The following is an 18,771-nucleotide window of genomic DNA, read 5'->3' on the forward strand; positions in this document are numbered from 1 at the left end:
ACACAGTCAAGGCATTGCACAGATCTCAGGCTACTTGGCCATATGATTGCACGACTAGAATTCCTCCACATGGACTGTATCAAATGATATCCCTGGCTCAGAAACTCACTACATAACTGTCATGCTGCTAACTCTATTTCATAATCACATTTTTACAGAATCAGCAGGGAAATTTCATCTGCGGCAATCAAACAGCTGCCGAATCGAAAAACATAAAACCTCCTTACACACACATTATTTATGCTACCAGTAATTATAACGATGTAGTCAAACTCAACAATCAGGGAAGTACTCTCCGATTGATTACTGTTCAATGCTCAAAGTAAAATATTAGTACACTTGTCAAACATTGATCTGTTGGCTATGCAAGAAAACAAATAGATTATTGCGTGCACTGGACGTTTAGGGAATATGAAAAGGAAGTAACAGCATTTGAGATTTAAAATGGAAAGTATTTCTATAATAAGAGATTATACACCAAGAGGTAAGCAATTAGTAAAGAATCTTTGGGTGTTATTAATAAAAAGTTTGGAGACTGTCATAGGAATCATGCATAGGCAGATGCCAGCTGTGAAGTGACAAAACGTGGATTAGATTAAATAAGTATGTTGTAAGGGTGGTGATTTAAATGCAACATTTTAACTCAAATCGGGGATGAATTTTAAAGTGGGGCAGGTATATTCATGATCCACTCCCCAGTAGGAAAGTTGGTCTTGACGCCAACATTAAAAGGAGAGGCTATCACATAGAAATCATAGACTGGCAGTGGAGGGCTTTTATAGTGCAACGGTAATGTTCTTACTCCTGGGCCAACAAACCTGGATTCAAATTCCAACTGCTGCAGCAATGTGCGTCATAACATGCCTGAACGTGTTGATTAAAAAAAAGATAGAGTGCGTTGGCTTTAACTCGTTAACATGGGCTTCCATTCCTCAAGGCATCTTGCTCTTGAGGTGGTGATGGCTAATCAGATTGACTAGCAGCTAAATAATCCCAATGCAGTTGAAGCCATGGCTGAGAATACAGAGAAATCCCAAGAAAGAAGCTCATGGGTGCCTGACTGAAAAGGTAAGAACAGCATTTTGGTTCAGGAAGGTAGCAAAGATAGTTATGGGAGCTAGAAAGGAGAAATGTTAGGTTCTACAGACAGGGGATAGGCAGGAGAGAGATGGTACAGAATGGGGCACAATCTTCTGGAACAGTGAATGCCCCATGAAGCAAAGTATCCACATTTCCTTCCTGCTTTTTAATCCAAGTTCCAAAAGTAGTGGCTGGTCTTCATCGTTCCACCTTCCCTCCTGTATATACTATTGTAGCAGGGACAACCGGATGTCCTTAACTAGTCATTAGTTGAGTGGGATGGATGACATCATGCCTGCCTGCCATAATATGAGGGACAGGCAGATGGTGGGCAATGTGCAAGTGCACCAGCTAGAGGCTGTAAAATACTTCCCATTGATTTATACAAAATCATTTCATCAAAGGTAGGAAATTTCCTGAGTGTGTTCAGGATATTTTTCCAGAACAATATTGTTACAACCGTGTCAAGATGAATGAATTACCTCCCTTCTTTTTAAACCTCTCAGTTGACCACACAAGATGTTTATTTCCTTTTAGCACATGGCTATATCATACTTCAATTAAAATACAGTCACCAGATCAGTATTAAGGAGCCAATTGAAAGGTTTTTTTTGGAGTGGAGAAAAGAGGAATTTTATTACCTACTAACCCCAAGATAAATAGTAAAGCATAATACAGAGAGATAGATAGCATGTCAATATCTTTCTACAAGAACCTTGAAGCCAGAGGGCCAGCCTTGTTTCAATGAAGAGTGTAAGACAGCATGCTAGTGACTGCATCATGTGTAAAGAAAATTAGGTGCCAACCTGGTGAAGCTAATCGTTGGATTTAAAAAACACAGCAAAAGCAGAATATGAGAGATGAAGTTAAGATTAGTGCTGGGTCTGTTTTTGTTTGTCATTTATGTAAATGATTTAGTTGAGAATATAGAAGACATGGTTCAGAAGTGCACATTACACCAAAATTTGTGATATAGTGGATAGTGAAGAAGGTTATCTAAGGTTACAAAGAGATCTTAATCAATTGGGTCAACAGGCTGAGGAGTGGCAGATGGAGTTTAATTTGGATGAATGCAAGGCATTTTGGTAAACAACAAGGGCAGGACTTATACAATTAAAAGTAGGGCCTAGGGTAGTGTTACAGAACACAGAAACTGAGGGGTTCAAGGCATTTAGCATGTTTGCCTTCATTGCAAACTAGTGAGGATAAGAGTTGAGACCTCATGTTGAAGTTGTACAGGATGGTGGGGAGGTATCTTCTGGAATATGGTGTCCAGTTCTTGTTGCCCTGTTATAGAAAAGATATTATTAAGCTGGAGAAGACTCAGAAGAGATTTACTAGGATGTGCCAGGAATGGAGGGTTTGAGTTATAAAGAGGCTGGATAGGCTGGGACTTTTTTCACTGGAACGCAGATAATGAAGAATTACCTTGTAGAGATTTATACAATAATGAGGGGTATAGATAAGGTGAATGGCAGGTGTCTTTTCCCAGGGATGGGAGATTTCAAGACTATGGGGGTATATTTTTTAAGGTCAGAGGAGAAAGATTTTAAAAAGAATGAGGGGCAATTTTTCTTTTTGTACAGAGTGTTTATGTGTGGAATAAAATTACAGAAAACCTGATGGATGTGGGTACATTTATAACGTGTAAAGGACATTTACATGAACAAGAAATGTTTGAAGCGATATGGGCCAAGCACAGCCAGCTAAGACTAGTTTAGTTTGGGATTATAGTCAGCACGGACTGGTTGGATGGAAGGGTCTGTTTCCATGCTGTATGACTCTATAAATGATCCCATGACTAATGGAATAATTAGAAGCTCTGAAGACCTGCCATGTCCAATCAAGAATGATGGTGGATAATTAAATAACTTACTGAAGGAGGAGACTCCATAAGTATCCAATTTTCAATGACATGGGAGCCCAGGACATCAATGCATAAGGAAAGGCTGAAGCAACTGCAACCATCTTCATCGAAAAGTGCCAAATGGATTAAGATTCCCACCATCATGTTCAGCCAATTTAATTCATTCCATGTGATATTAGAAATGGCTGAGAACATTGAATACAGCAAAGGCTATAGGTTCTGATAACATGATAGTAGTAGTAGTACTGAAGACCTGTGCTCAAGAACTAGATGCACAGCTAACCAAGCTACACTAATGCAGCCACAATACTTGCACCTATCCAGCTAAAGTGGAAAATTATCCAGGCATATCCCAAATCACAGAAGGAAGAACAAATCCATTCTGGGTAAGACTCCCCTTATCGGTTTACTCTCACATGATTAGCAAAAGAAGAGATCTGGTCTATACATGCCATATAATGCAATACTTTATAAATAACCTGTTCATTGATTTTCACATTGCAAAACCCAAGAACCAATTAGCTTCAGAACTCATCGAAGCCTTGGTCTAATTCTCTATATCAGCTGAGAGGGATGGCCCTTGTTATCAAGTCAATATTTGACAGAGTATGCACAATCAAGGGGCCCGAGTAGCACATTCACCTCTGAACATCAACGTCCTGGGTACATCGTCAAGTTTGCCATCTTTCAGAGGAGATTTTAAACCAAGCTTTCTGTTTTGTGGTTTGTTTAAAAAAATCCTGAGACTTTCTGAAGAGAAGCACTGAAGTTATCCATGGAATCCAGACCCATTTTTATCCCTCCAGCAACATCGCCTACTCTAACAATTGCAAATCTTTTTATTGAGTAAAATTGAAGATAATGGGAGCTGAAAGCAAACTCTCCATGGGCTGCTCTCATACCGAGCAACAAGAAAGATGGTTGTTGTTGTCCCGGCCAATCATCCCATCCTCAGGATCGTACTCTAATCCCAACCATCTTCAACTGCTTCATCAATATTCTGACATCTCTTGACCTAAGACCAAGGGCAGCAGGCACACAAGAATACAAGCACTTGCAAGTTTTCCTCCAAGTCAGACACTACCATGACATGAAACTGTGTTCCTGTTCCTTCGTTGTCGCTAGAAAAAACCTTGAATTCCCATTCTAACAGTGCTTTGGGAGTACCTTCAGCAAACATACTGCAGCTCACTACCACCATCTCAAAGGACAATTATGGAGGGGCAATAAATGCTGACTTTGTCAGTGACACTCCTAATGAATGAAACAAAAAGACCAATCAGCCTCCTTCATTAATATCACAAAGTAAATTGTAGACAAACAAAATCTAGTTGTGCTGCCTTTAGGGCCTTAAAAAAAAAAAGGAGAATTTTTCAGGGTGAGACCAAGAAAGAAAACTGACCACATGTGTTACTGTACCTGGTAGAAAAGGAATATAGCGCTGCTTCGGGTCCTTCTGGCCTCCTTCCACTGGGAAGGTATCCAACAGCTGCATCTGAGAGACACAATGAGTGGAATTAGAGAAAGCACTTGCAAATACATTCAAGTCTGAAAACATTTTCAATTAATAGGAACCTTTTTTTTAAATAATCTTTGAAGACTGGAAGCTCTCCACAAAAACTACACATTAATACTACTGAAACGCAAACATGAGCAAATGTGTTGTTTAATTAATTTGCTTTGCTGTAACTAGAATTTTCAATGAATCTAGCTTTAATATCATTTATCCTGCATATGTTGCAATGTTGGACATTGCTACATCAATCTCTCCTTTCACTCAGCCAAAATAACAGACACAGATTATATGTGATTTGCTTTTAAAAATGAATAGAACTATATGCTTGGCAGTGCATAGAAATAATTCAACATTTTGCTACATAGATCTGATTCACACCAAGGAGTACAAGGATGAAAGTTACAGCAGAAATATCATTCAGAAACAGTAGGGGTAGCTAAAAAATGAATCAACGAAGGGACATAAATGGAAAGTGGACCGAATGAGACTCAAACTAAAGGGGTTTTTTTTTGGCATTCAATTCCTGCCCAACATCTGGTTTACTTAAGTCTGTTTCTTTGCCAGCAGCTGAATTGTCCATGTTATTCAGAAAAGAGTTTCATTGGCATTCATGAATCACGAATCCTGAAAGATAACACAAACTGGATGGAATTTTCACAGAGGATTGAGGGGGGTCGGCCATGAGTATCCCATTCAGTTGGATCAGTGAAGAGTGAAACAGTGCTATGAAAGGCTAAGTTTTAATCATCCATCTGGGATCTTGAAGAAAAGGAGGCCCCTTTTGGACTCACCTGAAAGGCTGGCCTGCTACTCTCTTCGGTTCCAGCCCTAAAACTTACAAAATGTCAGCTCAGAGCACATGATTTCAACTGGCAGTCAGCCAGCTACCAGCCAAATAGCTGCAAATGAAGCCATCCGGTTGACATCAGCTTGGCTTGCCAGTAAGTCCTAGGTGGTTGGCTGTGATTCCACTGGCTGAGAGCCTGGCAGTTAATTTTTTTTTAACATATAAAGAAAGCGTGATGGACTTAAGAAAAGAAGATATCTTGAAAGGCAAATTAATTAAAAACTGACAAGTGAGACAAAAGGAAAAATATTGAAGAAAGGACGTTAATTAGTGACATGAAAAGTGTGCAGTCTACACCTCCTGGATTTACTCATACAGATTTAATGTTTGTATTTATTCCTGAGCGTAGTGACTTCCCATAAATAAAATATTTGCAACTCCAATAAACTCTCATGGTTTATTCGAACAGGGTAATTCTAAAATCCTTAGCGAGTACAAGAAAATGAAGGAAGATTAAAATTTGACCACTACCAATTTATACTCTTAGCTTCACACTTAATCCTTCTCCATTTGATGAGACTCTTCAAACAGTACCCTGCAACTTAAACTGCACTATAGGCACAGTCAAGCAGTTTTCTGATAAAACAATTAAGTGAATTTAGATTTATAAAAATCGTGAGAGCTCCTTAAAAAAATGGGGTTGGAATCCAGGCATCATAAGCTGCACACACTTGACATGCATGAGTAACAATGGCTGTCTTCATGTGGACAAAGAATAAGCTCATGACTGTTCACAGCAGTTCCAAAATACGCTGCAGTATCTTAAGACTTCAATGAATCATTAGATCTGAATGCTACTTTTTAACAGCACCAATAGTTCCCACTAAAACAGGAGGAGAATTGTAGGGATCTCCTTTTCCATTGTTGGTCAAAATACTTGGGAAGTGGGAAACGTTTGCAAAAACTCGCAATGAGGGTATGTGTGGCATTGTTCATTTTCGCTTTACGGACCTTTTTAAAATGTTGCAGAAATGAACCTGCTGCATAAAATGATTTCTACTTCCTGTTGTATGAGCAGTATATTAAGTAATTTTCAAACTCAGACTTGCTTTTGAGAATTAGTCACAAAGAATTCAAAGATGAATTGGCCTCAATCATTGCAACATTCTTTTGGCTTTCTTGCATTTTTAAAAATATTTTATCTTTTTTATTAATTGTAGTTGTGACTGGGAGAACACAGTAGAAGTTACCATGCTTGACAGCCCGCAGCAAAAGCTAAAATACAAACTGGTGGGATAATATGACTGTTGCTGTATCTCTCTGGACAACCTTTGCTTTTGATATTAATCTGACTTAAGATAAAAGGTTTACATTCTCTCATTCCAAACACAATTCAAGAATCATTCAATTTAAAAGCTCCAATTTCTCAAAATATTTGTTTCTAAAAAAAAGGAACATGTGATAATATGTTATCAAATGACATCTGCAAATATTAATGTCCTAATACTTGCATAATGGTTTCATCTTACGCAAATGATAAATGACAAGTATTCAATGACAACTCCTGTATTGTACAAGTTTAATTGCTGTTCTGTGCTGATTTAAATGCTTGCAGTTTGAGCAGCAGAAGGATCTGTTTATTTCAGGGCCTTTGTCAAGATAGTTGATATCTATAGTCCATTAATTGCTAAGGTCTTACTCCAGAACTAACATAATCAGCTCACAAATGAGTAGACATATCTGTACATCCTATACACTTCAAAGTATTCTGCACACATGCTGACAAATCTTCCAATAAAGCAACGTACACACTGGTACATCTCAGCACTAACAACCATTGACTAAAAAGCCTCACTAACATGCTTGGTCACTTCCTCAAAGCACTTAAAGTACTAAGTAATGGTAATGTTCAGATGTTGTTTGCTGAAGGCTTTTTTCAAGTTAAAGTGGTGAATGACATATTACTGGCTAAGAACTCATCATGTGGTTTCAGAGATCAGCTAGTATTCCAGGTAGAAGATAGATTATCATCTTAAATGGAACAACAACTTCAACAGAAGCTTACAGTATTTGCAAAAAGCCAAATGTTAAGTAGACCTCAAAGAGCTGGATGTTGGGATCATTGTTGTTCTTCATTTCAATATATTACATTGATTACTAGGCTCGTACACACAGTATGAAGATGACAAAGTTATATACAGAATTTAGGAATCAATGCGAATGAACGTGATTTAGGTATATTTAGATATAGGCGCATTTTAAGCCCATGTACATTAAATATGCCCTTTGACATAAATAATTGCAGTGTTACATATTGGGCCAATGAAAGCATAGACACATGCATGCCATACAGATGTATTCACTACAATTTAAAGCGTGGGAACCAGTCTGGACTCTGAAGAAATTGACAACATTTTTCACATAAGATGTCAGTTCTCTTGTGAGAGATTGGCAGGGCTTACTTGGCGGGGGGGGGGGTCGTGGAGAGAGCGGTGTGCAGTTGAAGTGGTGGAGATAGAATGTTTGAATGTTTCAGTTCTAATAATTTCCATACATTTTTTAGGTTCAATCCAGTGATGGTCCTTCACCTCATTAACCCCCAATGTAGTGGGCACCTGCATCAAAACTATATACTACCTTCAAGTAGGAGAATAAACTGCCCACAACTCCAGATAAGGTAGATGTGACAGAGGCTCTCAACTGAAGATTTCAGTTCATACAATGGAATCAGATCATGGGGTAGGTAGAAATGGACAGGTGTTATCGGAGAAAGCCATACAGGAATTTCTCAAACTGGCAAACTAGTTGAACTCCCTTTTTTCCCCAAACTATTCCAACATGGCTGGGTATAGTTTGAGCTTGTTGAACTAAATCCTGTTTTTGCAATTTCTTTACATTCATAAGATTAATTTTATATATATGAGGGTGCAATATAGATTAAATGTAGATTTTGCATTCGATATAAAGGCATGTGTCAATATGTTCTCATGCACTCTTTCATTTCCCAAACATTACGTGCTGCTGACTTCTACAAATCAAGTCTTTAGCTAAATGCTTGTGATCAAATGGTTATTCAAAGTAGAAAATTAGGATAAGCAAACATGAGTGCTGGCGTAATCTCCATAAAGAGATTTCAGATGTAAGATTCCCTCAAATGAAACACTTGGGTTTGTTATGAATAATACCATTAAAAAACAAGCATTACTCACGTACCATTAATAGAATATATTGGAATAATTTAACTAAAACACATAACAAAGCATATCAATGCAATCATTACAAATAAAAACGTGGACATGAATTAAGCACACTACAATGTCCTCCTTCAATCTTACAACAGCAGTATGGTGACCTTTCCTGCAACCCCCCACCCCACCTCACCCTTTCCGGGAGGGTGGGGGGGGGGGGGGGGGTGCAGGATTACGTTGGCACACCCATCCCAGAAACGAATCAGAACCAGCAGATCACGGCTCCAAGGCACAGTCTCACTATCCTCACCTTTATGCTGCAGCAAGCATAAGCCCGACCTATCATTTTTAAATGCAAGAATTGATCTGTCTCTGAAAATCCAGGCCAAATTTGCCTTTAAGTCAGAATCAAGAATGTGTAACTGTCTCAGTTTACACATGTTCATATAACAATTGCTAATACACAAAATTTGCTTTATTTGCACTAGCAAGTAGAAGAGAAATAAACTAGTCACAGTGGGAAAGAGAGGGAGGGAGGAAATTGGTATAAGTTAAGATTCAGAGCAACGTACTCGATTAAGTGCTTTATCAGAGGAAATACATAACCACAATGTGCTGGAAGGATGGAATTGAGTTGGTGCCGGGACTGGAAAATAGATTTCTGTCGAAATCAGCCACTTTGGCAGCTTGGGAATCTTGTGCATTACTGTCACTCAGTGGGCCTGTTTAATACATTTAAATCTAACTAAATCAACACATTTAAAGGAATTACATCAGATTACATTTTCATTGCTTTTTGTGAAAAGACCGATGTACAATTTCAGATCACATATTTAAAACTGCTGCTGTCAAATGACAATCAGATAGTGAGCATCAATTAAGCCTTGAATCAAGAAGCTCAATTGAATGGTTATTTGATCAAACATAATGGATGCCTGTTTTTTTCTGTTAAAATCAGAGATGAACAAAAAAAATTTAACAGCTGTGCAAAGCCTATTGTACATGTTTGCTGTCAGTTTGTTATTAAGTCAGGCTCATCAGTTTATATTAGTGTTATATTACTTAAAATATGGACCACCAGAAAGCAAAAAATTTTTTTTGTTTGAGTGTTTTAAGTTCCTAATGAGTACAATCTGTTGGTTTCATTGTATCTCTAAAATGTAGAGCACAAGTAGTCAATCATACTTACAGTATAATTAAATGATATACTGATCTTGAACAACTTAGTAAAGATAACACTAAGTTTAACAATTGAACTTGCAAGAAATATAAAAACACATTGTAAGAGTTTTTAAACAGAAAGAAATGAAGTAAATGTGGGTTCCTCAGGAGTGGATTCAAGTGAAATGATAATGGGAAATGGGGACCAACGGAGTTATTAAACAACGACTTTGTACTTTTATTCAATGTTGAAGACAAAATAAACTAGGAATAGTGGAGAACTAAAGGGATTTACCAATAATTAAGAACATAATATAATTCATAAAAATGAAAAAAAATGGTGGAATTAATGCAGCTAAAAGCTGACATTTCCTAAATCCAATAGCAAACATCTATGGCTTGAAAAAAGGTGGCTGCAGTGCTAGTGGATGTATTCTTCCAACATTTCCTAGCTTCTGGAATGATACAAGGGATTGGAAGGCAATAACAGTATAATTGCTATTTAAGGGAGGGAGACACAAGGCTTATCCTGGATAGCATCAGTAATTGGAAAATTACTGAAATCCATTATTAAGGAAATGATAAGTAGACACTTTGCAAATCATAGTATGATTTCAAAGAATCACCATAGGTTTATTAAAAGGAAATAGAGGCTTTAAAGATATAACTAGCCAAGTCGATAAAGAGGAACTAATAGATGCATTATATTTTAATTTTCAAAAATAAATTTAAAAAGGTACAATATGAAAGGCTTTCACACAAGGTGAAGGCTCATGGATTTGGGGGCAGGTGAATGGGGATGGTATAAAGCATGCTAGCGAATTGATTAAACAACAGAAAATAGCAGGAATAAATGGGTAATTTTCACACTGTAAAACATTACTACCAGAATTCTGCAAGGATCAATTCTAGGGTCTTAATATCTTTCTATGAATATTAATCAAAGAGATTACAAAATGTAACATGCCCAAGTTTGCGAGTAATGCAAGGCTAGGATACTGTGTGGAGTTTTGATTTCCATATCTAAGAGAAGATACGTTACTACAATGCAGTTAGTGCAATTAGGTTACACTATATTGCTTCTGGGATGAGAGGTTAATCCTGTGTAGACTTGGTCCATAGCCTACTGACTTAGATGAATGAAATGTGATTGCATTAGAACATGTAAAGTTCTGAAACAGCTTTACTGAGTAGCTACTAAGAGGCTGATCTTCTTTCTTCCCCAGTGTGTTGCAAAACAGGTTCGCCTCTTCTCTTTGAACTTTATGTAAATAATAAGCTGCATCGCCCTCAAAGATGCACTGTGGAATATGAATCTCCATCTTCTAAGAATATTATAGCACTGAATTATTAATAATTAGAGGGTATTATGTAGTGCAGAAGAAATAGCAGTAATGCACACTTTAAGCACTTTGAACATTTTAAATTATTTAGTTCAGAGGTTCGGAGGCCAATTGCTAGGTAACTCAAATATATCAGAAATCACACCAAAGTACACTCTGGTGGGAGGGCACAAAGAATATTCGCTTATTTAAGTGGAGAACAGCATCCCAAAAAGTAAAAGGAACATTTATTTTTGTGTGATCAAACCAAACTTTATGGTTGATGACAACATCACACTTAATACTACAATCACATTTTGAATACAATGCAATTTATTCTGAAATTACCTTTTGTTTTACAATCTAATTTCTTGTTATACTTTTGTTGGGAGAAAGGAATGGAAATTAACATAGGACTTTGATATTTTGCTTAAGTAGATTGTCTCAGGCAAAACATCCCACTCTCCCAAGGGATACATTACGATATTATGCAATTAACTGTAATGAATCCAAAGACAAATGAAACATAAACTCTTATACTTTCCTTGCTTCAATGATATCGGGTGTTCAGAAGCTTTGATGAATGGCATAATGCTGTATCAAAGCATATCAGCTACTATATTATTATGCATTCTGCAGATTAAAGCTGGACAGATTGACACACTATTTGTCTAAGGAGTGTGAGCATGCCTCATGAAGTCAGTTTACAAAGAAAGAAAATTATTTTTCTTATTTTGTAGGGCAGGACAAAGCCAGGTCAAAGCAACAACAGTACACAAAAGAACATTACATCCCTGTTCCTTCGGAAGTAAATCTGTCTATTCTCTACACAAAGTTAAAATGTTGCCTATAACAAGAATTGTAATAAGTTACACTAAAAACCTTTTTTTCCTATTCTTTAGTGGAAGGCAGAAGATTATAGCACTGTTTTATGGGTATTTGTCATCAATTTTATTAAACATAGAATAATCAGTGTTTCTAACTGCGAGATGATTGCCAAACTGAGTTTAGCACTGATCCCGTCAAATGATCACAAAAAGTAAAAACGTATGTTCCAGTAAAGATAACCAGGATTAAAATGATTTGAGATTTTTTCCCCCCCCCAACTGAAGATGCTCAAGTTGGTTTTAGCAGTTCGTGCTGTCCAGCCAGTGATCTTCCTGGCCAGTAGAGGTCAATTGTGGATGGAAGTCACCAAATGGTACATTATTCTTTATCTGCTGTCTGATGAAAAGTCTTATCTCAATACTTAATAGAATGCCATAACATTGAATTCCTTACAGTTGCTGTCAATAGCTTGTGCAAAATCCAGTCAGTCAGTCACCAGGAATTATACTTAATTAACACACAACAAAATCTAATCAGCATGCAATGTAAAGTTCAGAGAGCTGGGATCAAGTACATGCAATTTAAATTTTGCTGTTTTTATGTGAAGGAGTGTTAACTACAAACCATGTCTACTCAATGGAACTTTTAATTAAACTGTTCTTATAATTTATTTTACCCTTTTGAAACAAGCAAATAAATTGGCAGTTGTATTTCATTAAGTTGACATTGCTATTAATAAGATGGTGTGCATTTCACTGGAAAATAAATACTTACAATTTAAACATAAGATATTCACATCATATTTTAGTAGTAGTTATTAATATAGATTTAGATTAGATTATTTAGATTACTTACAGTGTGGAAACAGGCCCTTCGGCCCAACAAGTCCACACCGCCCCGCCGAAGCGTACCCACCCATACCCCTACATCTAAATCAATCCCTTACCTAACACTACGGGCAATTTAGCATGGCCAATTCACCTGACCTGCACATCTTTGGACTGTGGGAGGAAACTGGAGCACCCGGAGGAAACCCACGCAGACACGGGGAGAACGTGCAAACTCCACACAGTCAGTCGCCTGAGGCGGGAATTGAACCCGGGTCTCCGGCGCTGTGAGGCAGCAGTGCTAACCACTGTGCCACCGTGCCGCCCACAAACACTATAACTATGAAAATCTGTTGGGGCAAAGACTGAACTGACACTGTTGCACTGATATATAGCAATATTTGAGGTAGACACATTATTTTCATTTCACAGTTAAAGATATAGTGCAGTACAATGCAACATTGTGCTGTGCCATTAAATAAACCAGGTTAATGGATTATTCTGAACTTAGAGACATATGATTTATAGCATGTGCCATAGTCTAAATTGAATCAACTGAATTGTAAAAATTATCTAATAAAACGGAATGTCAAACAAGGGGAAAAATCAACCTCTATACTTGTACATCTCAGAATATTCCACACTAAGCCAATTTCCTGTCAGACGCATTGTACACTTTGCATTATAGTCCATGATTACTGACCTGAAAATGAAGTCAAGCTTTTAGCATTGAAGAGCATGCATTTGTGTCCATTTTGAAAGGTGACATGGACTACAATTTTCTATAATTGCATTAATCTTTGTTAATAATTAGAGATTCATTCTGTATCCATCGAATGATAGGACTGACATCAGAGCACTTCAAAATAAAGGAATACAATCATGAGGAAATAAGAAGCTTGCATGGGATAGATTATCAGACTAAAACTGCTGCCAGCAAAAAAAAATCATCAGGGTAAAAGAACAGCTTTTTTAAAAACTGCAGTAAATAGAAAATTCAATGTGATGTTTCAAGTGACTACAGAAATAGCAATAAAAGTACTGCAGCACAATGTCAAACGTTTCATGAGACAGAATAAACAATAGTGTTATTAATTTTCAGCAGTCAGAGTTTTCATGTCTGGTTTGGTCAAATTACTACAAGCAGAGACTGTCTGAGCAGGAGTAAACTGCTGTCTCATTTGGAAGATGGGTGGGCTTGGAAAAACTATCAATGTCTTTCTGAATTTTAAGCACAAAATAAACTTTGCATACAAATTCATTTTTCTTGGCAATGGGGAGAAAGGCATTTTACCTAATGTTAAAAATCACACAACACCAGATTATAGTCAAACAGGTTTATTTGAAAGTACAAGTTTTTGGAGCACTGCTCCTTCATTAGGTAGCTAGTGGGGCAGGATACATAACATATAGAATTTATAATTAAAAGAGCAAAGTGTCATACAATTGATGCGATGGACTAGACAAACCTAGATGGCTGATCATTCTTCAAATACTTAGTATAGGGATGCAGGTTTCAATTGATTAATATGTAAATCCAAGAATTTCTGTCAACTCACTGCCCTGAGATAACGTAAGGTTTTATCAGTACATTAAAAGCTGACATTCCAGCTCAGATAATGCATTAAAAGGTGTGAGGTTAAAGCCATAGATTCAGAGATATACAGCATGGAAACAGACCCTTCGGCCATACCGACCAGATATTCTAAATTAATCTAGTCCCATTTCCTAGCACTTGACTCATGTTCCTCTAAACCTTTCCTACTCATATATCCATCCAGATGCTTTTTAACTGCTGTAATTGTACCAGCCTCCACCACCCCCTCTGGCAGCTCATTCCATACACACACCACCCTCTGCGTGAAAACGTTGCGCCCAAGGTCCCTTTTAAATCTTTCCCCTCTCACACTAAACCTGTGCCCTCTAGTTCTGGACTCCACTACCCTAGGGAAAGACCTTGTCTATTTACCCTATCTATGCCCCTCATGATTTTATAAACTTCTATAAAGTCATCCCACAGCCTCCGACACTCCAGGTAAACAGCCCCAGTCTATTCAACCTCTTCCTCAAACTCAAACTCTCCAACCCTGGCAACATCTTTGTAAATCTTTTCTGAACCTTTTCAAGTTTCACAACATTCTTCAGATAGGAAGAAGACCAGAATTGCACATAATGTTCCAAAAGTGGCTTAACCAATATCCTGTACAGCCACAACATGACCTTCCAACTCCCATGCTCACTGTTCTGACCAATACAGGAAAGCATACCAAATGCCTGCTTCACAAATCCTACCTACCGGAGACTCTACTTTTACGGAACTATGAACTTGCACTTCAAGATCTCTTTGTAAAGCTACACTCCACAGGATCTTACCTGTAAGTGTATAAACCCTGTCCTGATTTGCCTTTCCAAAATGACAGCACCTCACATTTATCTAAATTAAACTCCATCTGCCACTCCTCAGCCCACTGGCCTATTTGATCAAGATCCCAACATACTCTGAGGTAACTTTCTTCACTGTCCACCATACCTCCAATTTTGGTGTCATCTGCAAACTTGCTAACTATACCTCCTATGTTCACATTCAAATCATGATAAGCAGTGGACCCAGCACCAATCCTTGTGGCACACCACTGGTCACAGTCTGAAAAACAAACCTCCACTCTTAACCCCTGTCTCTACCTTCAAGCCAGTTCTGTATCCAAATAGTTCTCCATGTATTATATGTGACCTAACCTTGCTACCCAGTCTACCATGAGGAACCTTGTCGAATGCCTTACTAAAGTCCATACAGTCTGTCTGTATCCCAACCTGGAGTCAGGTTGGTTTTCTTTCCAAAACAGGAGTTTATAAAATATCACACTGATTCATTGCCTACAGATTGTGTGCTTTTTGAACAAAATAGAACGTATCTGCAAATGCAAATTCACCACATGAACTTATAAATGAACGCATGTGGGAGAGGGAAAGTGAGGGCGGCATGGTGGCTCAGCGGTTAGCACTGCTGCCTCACAGCACCAGGGTCGCAGATTCAATTTCAGACTGGAGTGACTGTCTGTGTGTGTGTGTTTCCTCTGGGTGCTCCAGTTTCCTCCCACAGTCCAAAGATGTGCAGGTCAGGTGAACTGACCATGTTAAATTGCCCATAATGTTACGTGCATTAATCAGAGGGGAGTGGGTTGCTCTTCAGAGGGTCAGTGTGGAATTGTAGGGCTGAAGGGCCTGTTTCCACACTGGGGGGTGGGGGGAGGGAAAGTGTCTGTATGTGTGTTAGTGTGTGTGTTTGTGGGTGCATGGGTGTATAGCTGTGTGTCTGTGTGCGCGTGCATGTGTGTGGTAAGGGTGTAAAAGCGGGAAAGTGTATGCGTAGGAGAGAGAAAGTATGAATGCGTGCATGTGTGTGTGTGCACGCGTGAGGCATGTGTGTGGGGGAAGTTGATGGGAGAGAAGGAAAGTGGATCTGTGGGAGAGGGAAAGTGTATATGTGAGTGTTGTGTGTTAGGGGGGGAAGAGGCAAAGTGTGTGCATGCACGCGCGTGCATGCATGTGTGTCTGTCTGTGTGGGAGAGTGGGAAAGTGTATGTGCACGCATGCATATGTATGCATGTAAGGGAGAGGGAAAGTGTGTGCGCGCATTTGTACACGTGAGTAAGAATGGAAATGTCTGTGTGCATGTGTGTGGGGGGAGAAGTGTGTGTGTGTGTGTGTGAGGGAGAGGGAAATTGTGTGTGTCTGCACTCGTGCACGCGAGGGAGAGGAGACGTTGGTGTGTGTGTGTGCGCGCACATGCGTGCGAGGGAGAAGGAAAGTGTTTGCATGTTGGGTGTAAGGGAAAGTGAGTGTGCTTATGTGTGAGGGAGAGGGAAAGTGTGTGCATGCGAATCTGAAATTGTATGTGTCTGGGGAGAGAGAGAGAGAGAGAGAGAGAGAGAGGGAGAGAGAGAGAGAGAGAGAGAGAGCGAGAGCGAGAGCGAGAGCGAGTATGGAAGGGGGGGGAAAGAGAGGGAAAATGGGTTTGTGTTTTGTGTGCGGGGGGGGGAAGAGAGGGAAGCTGTGTGTGTGAGGGAGAGGGAAGCTCTGTGTGTGTGTGTGTGTGCGCGCACACACGCGCGTATGAGAGACAGAGAGAGGGAGGGGGGAGGGAGGGAGAACATATGGCTGTGAGCTACGTACATGAGGGAGAGGGACAGTGTGTGTGAGGAAGAGAGCATGTGCATGCGAAGGCGTCTGTGTTTGCGTGTGTCTGTGTGTATGCGTATGCATGATGAGGAAGGCCTCAACCAGGATCTTTGGCTCATGTCAGACTATAAGTGACCCTACTACACTATACATTCACAGGTGCATACACAAATACAGACATTCTCACACAAACACACACATGCTCTCTCTCTCTCTCCTCTCTCCACACACTCACTTTCCCTTCCCACCCCCACACACAAACATCTACTTTCCCTCCCCCTCATGCATACATACCCAATTTTTCTCTCCCTCACAAACACACTTTCTCTCTCTTCCCGCTACTCCACCCCCACATACACACAGACATGTTCCCTCTCATCCCACCCCCTTCCACCACCCCCCACACACTTTCCCTCTCCCTCACACGCACTCACATACATGTGCACCCGCACGCACTTTTTGTCTCCCTCATGTGCGCACACATAAATCTATGGGCTAAATTTGCATTTGTAGATTTGTATTTGCAGATACATTGTATTTTGTTCAAAAAGCATACAATCTGCAGGCAATCAATGTGACATTTTATAAATTCTTACCTTGGAAATAAAACCAGTCTGACTCAAGTTTGGGATACAGGCAGTCTCTAACCTCACACCTTTAATGCATTGTTTGGGCTGAAATGTTACTTTTTTTGTAAACTGATAAAACATTAATTTATCTCAAGGCAATGACTTGAAAGAAATTCTGAGATTTACTTATTGATTAATTGAAATCTGCATCCCCATTCTAAGTGATTAAAGACTTAAAAGCCATCTAGGTTTGTCTAATACATCGTATCAGTTGCATGACACTTTGGTCTTTTACTTATAAATTCTGTATCCTACCCCACAAGCTACCTGACCAAGCAGTGCTCCGAAAGCTTTCACTTTCAAATAAACCTGTTGGACTTTGTCCATCCCAGTTCAACACTGGCACTTCCACATCATGGTTATCTAATGCTGTATCAGACATGAAGGCTGATTTGCAGTCAAATTCAAACTGCACTACAGACTCCGTAACATCCATGCATATATGAAAAAGAAGCCACTTGCTTTGTATTGGAATCTGTACTCTGCTCAGCTGAGCAGGTTAAGTTGGAACTGCTAGCTCCTGGTATCTCCAATGCAGTTAAGTAACTTGAGCATACATAACTATCCATTAGCCATCTATAGGTCCATAAAAATCATACCCATGATTCATAATTTAGGATTAAGCTGGCAACATAAGTTGTTTTCTCCTTACCAGATGTATTTTTAGTCTTGGTACTCACCCACATTGTAATCATTAAAACAGAATATAAATAACACAGAAAAATAATTTTAATTGATACGCCAAATCTTACATTTTATGTGAATTAATGGAGCAGTTTGTTAAAGGACCACAAATAAATTTGTCAGTAAAATTGAAGCTCATGGGATAAAACAGACAGTGACAGCACAGATGCAAAATTGACCAAAACACAGAAAATAATTGAGATTAATGGCTTTTTAAATTGAACTGGAGAGAAATAGGTGGTGATATCCCCACAGTTCTGTACTGATGTTCTCATTTACATTAATGAATTGGACATAGTGATAATAGGGCATAATTTCAAAACTTTTGTTGATTCACATCTTGGAACTGCAGTAATCAGAAAGAAAGACAATAATGAAGGACAGAAGCATGCCATGAAATTGACAGTTACATGGTAGATAAAACGTAAGCATTTGATGATACGTTTTGGTAGGAAGAATGAGGAAAGACAACACAAGCTAAATGGTATAAAATTCAAAGTAGTTGTATGGAGAGAGAGCTGAAGATTCTCTTGCACAAATCTTTGAAGATGGTTTAACTGATTAGCAAAGGAGATCATAAAGCATATGGAACCTTGGAGTCTAAATAAAGGCAGAGAGCACAAAAGCATGAATCTATATTAAAGATAGAGCTGGTGTACAGTGACCAATTCTAGTCTCATACTTTAGTAAGGACATGAAGGTT

General features: G+C 38.8%; 1 protein-coding gene across 4 annotated transcripts in view; it reads right to left on the minus strand.

Annotated features, from left to right (window-relative positions):
- Window positions 1-18,771, minus strand: part of sh3pxd2b (SH3 and PX domains 2B) — a 353,494-nt gene that overhangs the window by 241,286 nt on the left and 93,437 nt on the right. For all 4 annotated transcript variants that reach the window (XM_072590958.1, XM_072590959.1, XM_072590956.1 and 1 more), the window contains exon 3: window positions 4,367-4,442. In XM_072590958.1, the coding sequence (XP_072447059.1) occupies window positions 4,367-4,442 (76 nt within the window). The remainder of the gene's footprint in view (window positions 1-4,366; window positions 4,443-18,771) is intronic.

This window comes from Chiloscyllium punctatum, chromosome 20, assembly GCF_047496795.1.
Source record: "Chiloscyllium punctatum isolate Juve2018m chromosome 20, sChiPun1.3, whole genome shotgun sequence".
NCBI classification, from domain to species: Eukaryota; Metazoa; Chordata; class Chondrichthyes; order Orectolobiformes; family Hemiscylliidae; genus Chiloscyllium; species Chiloscyllium punctatum.